This window comes from Solanum tuberosum, chloroplast, assembly GCF_000226075.1.
Source record: "Solanum tuberosum chloroplast, complete genome".
Lineage (NCBI taxonomy): Eukaryota > Viridiplantae > Streptophyta > Magnoliopsida > Solanales > Solanaceae > Solanum > Solanum tuberosum.
This window is the reverse complement of record NC_008096.2, coordinates 30,001-32,500: the sequence shown is the minus strand read 5'-3', so window position 1 is coordinate 32,500 and position 2,500 is coordinate 30,001. Positions and strand designations below refer to the sequence as shown.

Sequence of the window (2,500 nt, the reverse complement as noted above, 5' to 3'; positions counted from 1 at the left end):
CCACTGAGTTAAAAGGGCCTTTTTTATTTAATTCCGGAATTATTCACTATGTGGATAAAATATTTATATGTACATATATTATAAACATAAGTATATATGCATTAAGTACGTGCAGTAGATACATAGTGTCTAGTGGCTCATTGTTGAATAATAAAATGGATTTACCTAGGAAGTCTAGGAGAAAATGCAATGAATTGTTTCAAGACCGACTCGAATAGAAATAAATTCAATTGAAATAATTCAAAAAAAAAAAAAATACTACTACTAGATTTCTAATGTCGATTCTAATGAATAATTCGTCAATGACGAATAAAAAACAATTCTATGCAATTCTGAAAGGGGGAAAGATCCCTCGGCTAGAATCATTTGATTATATTGACAATTTCAAAAAACGGATCATACTATGATCATAGTATGATGGCCGTTGGTCAAGCGGGCCCCCATCGTCTAGTGGTTTAGGACATCTCTCTTTCAAGGAGGCAGCGGGGATTCGAATTCCCCTGGGGGTAGGGTACTACGAAAGGAAATTGATCATGGATTACCAATAAGTCGAAAATTGATTCTTCCTGGGTCGATGCCCGAGCGGTTAATGGGGACGGACTGTAAATTCGTTGGCAATATGTCTACGCTGGTTCAAATCCAGCTCGGCCCAATAATTCGCCAATCCGCCATGAGATGATATAACTCCCTTTGTACTTCAGAAATACCCGATCCGGAGATAAAAAAGAATCAAATTTTCTGCTAGATCCCGTATTTCCCTGGGATTGTAGTTCAATTGGTCAGAGCACCGCCCTGTCAAGGCGGAAGCTGCGGGTTCGAGCCCCGTCAGTCCCGACGGATCCAATAAATATATCAAAAAATCTCTCCCTTTTTCTGAAGGGGACCGGGGGAAGAATTCCATTGTCAAAGCAAAGGGGAAATCCTTATTTCTTTTTTCTTTCCTTTTGGTAGGAGAAAGACATATGCGGTTGGATTAGTACAATTATTGGTAGCATTATAGTCAGTATTCCAAGAAATGCTGGCTTTTTCGATTGCCCCCGATGCATGTAATGGAATCGAGTACTATACTTTTTTGAGGCGCGCATACACAAAAGGAATTCCTTTCTTGTCCAATACAAAATTGAATATAAGAAAATACTTTCCAGAAAAAACAAAAAAAAACAATTTATTTTTCTGGCTACGGATTTATGGAACCTGACTTACTAGTTTGAAGTTGCAAAATAGATTTCATGCAAATTGCACACTGAGCTTTTGGTATAGGTGTCCCGGGGCTAATAATCTACGAAGAAAGGAGGGGGAAGGACAGATCAACCAAAGATCCTACTCCTCTTAGAAAGGCGAATGAATCATTTTTCCTATTTTTCATTTTGTTTTAAGGCCCCATCGACGAAAGAACAAATCGGAAAATAGTAAATTTGATGAATATTCATTTTATACGGTCTCATCTTTATCACACTTCTTTGTCTTCCAAGTCAAAAATAGTTTCGTTCTAAACTCCTTTCTTTTTCCATTTAGCTTTTATTGTTTGTTTGGGTTTGTAACTATGTGACCACTGGAAGTGGAAGAGCTATTTGATGAGACTTCATCAGATGATTGTACAAGAAGGAACTAGATAGATTAGAGAGAAAAAAAGAACAGATAATAAAAAATGATAAATAAATAAAGGAATTTTGGGTTAGGTCAGCAATCCAAGTTTGGGGCGGTATGGATAAAAGAACTTCCTATGTTATACTATTCAATTCTCGACGACGAATTTATTTGATAGTTCAGATATTGTTATTCATGATATTGATCTGATTCAAGATCATCGAGAGGTAATATTCATTCATTGAATTTACAGGCCAAAGATTTATCATCTCTATGGGATTAAATCCCGAGTTATTGCGAAGTAAAAAACCGATGAGATTATGGAAGTAAATATTCTTGCATTTATTGCTACTGCACTATTTATTCTAGTTCCTACCGCTTTTCTACTTATCATTTATGTAAAAACAGTCAGTCAAAACGATTAATTATTAACTAATTTGAATGAAACTTGACTTCTGAGTTCTTAGCCAAAATTGACGAAATAAAATGAAAAAGATTCCAATTTCATGTCTTAAATGAAATGAGTGGACTAGAATCGGCAGTATTCTAATAGATAGATAGTATGGTAGAAAGAAATAGATGAATCTTTCTACCATACTATTTATTAGTTAGATTCTTGTTATAAAGCTGCCCCCTGGAATAAAATAAAGATAGAGGCTGCATTTGATATGGATCTATATATCAATCTACAATATTATCTTGATATATGCGAATATCAATTCCATATATGGGATTGACATAGCATCCAATTCCATTTATTTGCTATATCTATTTGTTCTGATCAATCTGAATTACTCCTATGTCTTATAGTTTGAATTACTATATTTTTGATTTCCAATATGAATCTCGGTATCTATTGAGAGAATCAAATCAATGAAGCAAAAGCGATAGATATAGGCATATTCAAAAAATC

At 34.7% G+C, this 2,500-nt stretch overlaps 1 protein-coding gene and 4 non-coding genes across 5 annotated transcripts in view, besides 1 other annotated feature; 4 read left to right on the top strand and 1 right to left on the bottom strand. All coding sequences in view use genetic code 11, as the record gives it.

Annotated features, from left to right (window-relative positions):
- Positions 1-18, bottom strand: part of trnT-GGU — a 72-nt gene extending 54 nt beyond the window's left edge. The window contains exon 1 of the tRNA in view: positions 1-18. This exon is cut by the window's left edge and continues 54 nt beyond it. This is a non-coding gene — a tRNA (tRNA-Thr).
- Positions 1-2,500: part of a sequence feature (LSC) that runs on past both edges of the window.
- Positions 437-509, top strand: trnE-UUC. The gene has a single exon. It is a non-coding gene; the product is annotated as a tRNA-Glu (tRNA).
- trnY-GUA lies at positions 569-652 on the top strand. Its single transcript has one exon. It is a non-coding gene; the product is annotated as a tRNA-Tyr (tRNA).
- Positions 761-834, top strand: trnD-GUC. Its single transcript has one exon. It is a non-coding gene; the product is annotated as a tRNA-Asp (tRNA).
- Positions 1,908-2,012, top strand: psbM (photosystem II protein M). Its single transcript has one exon. It carries the CDS (start codon positions 1,908-1,910, stop codon positions 2,010-2,012), a length of 105 nt encoding a protein of 34 aa, YP_635633.1.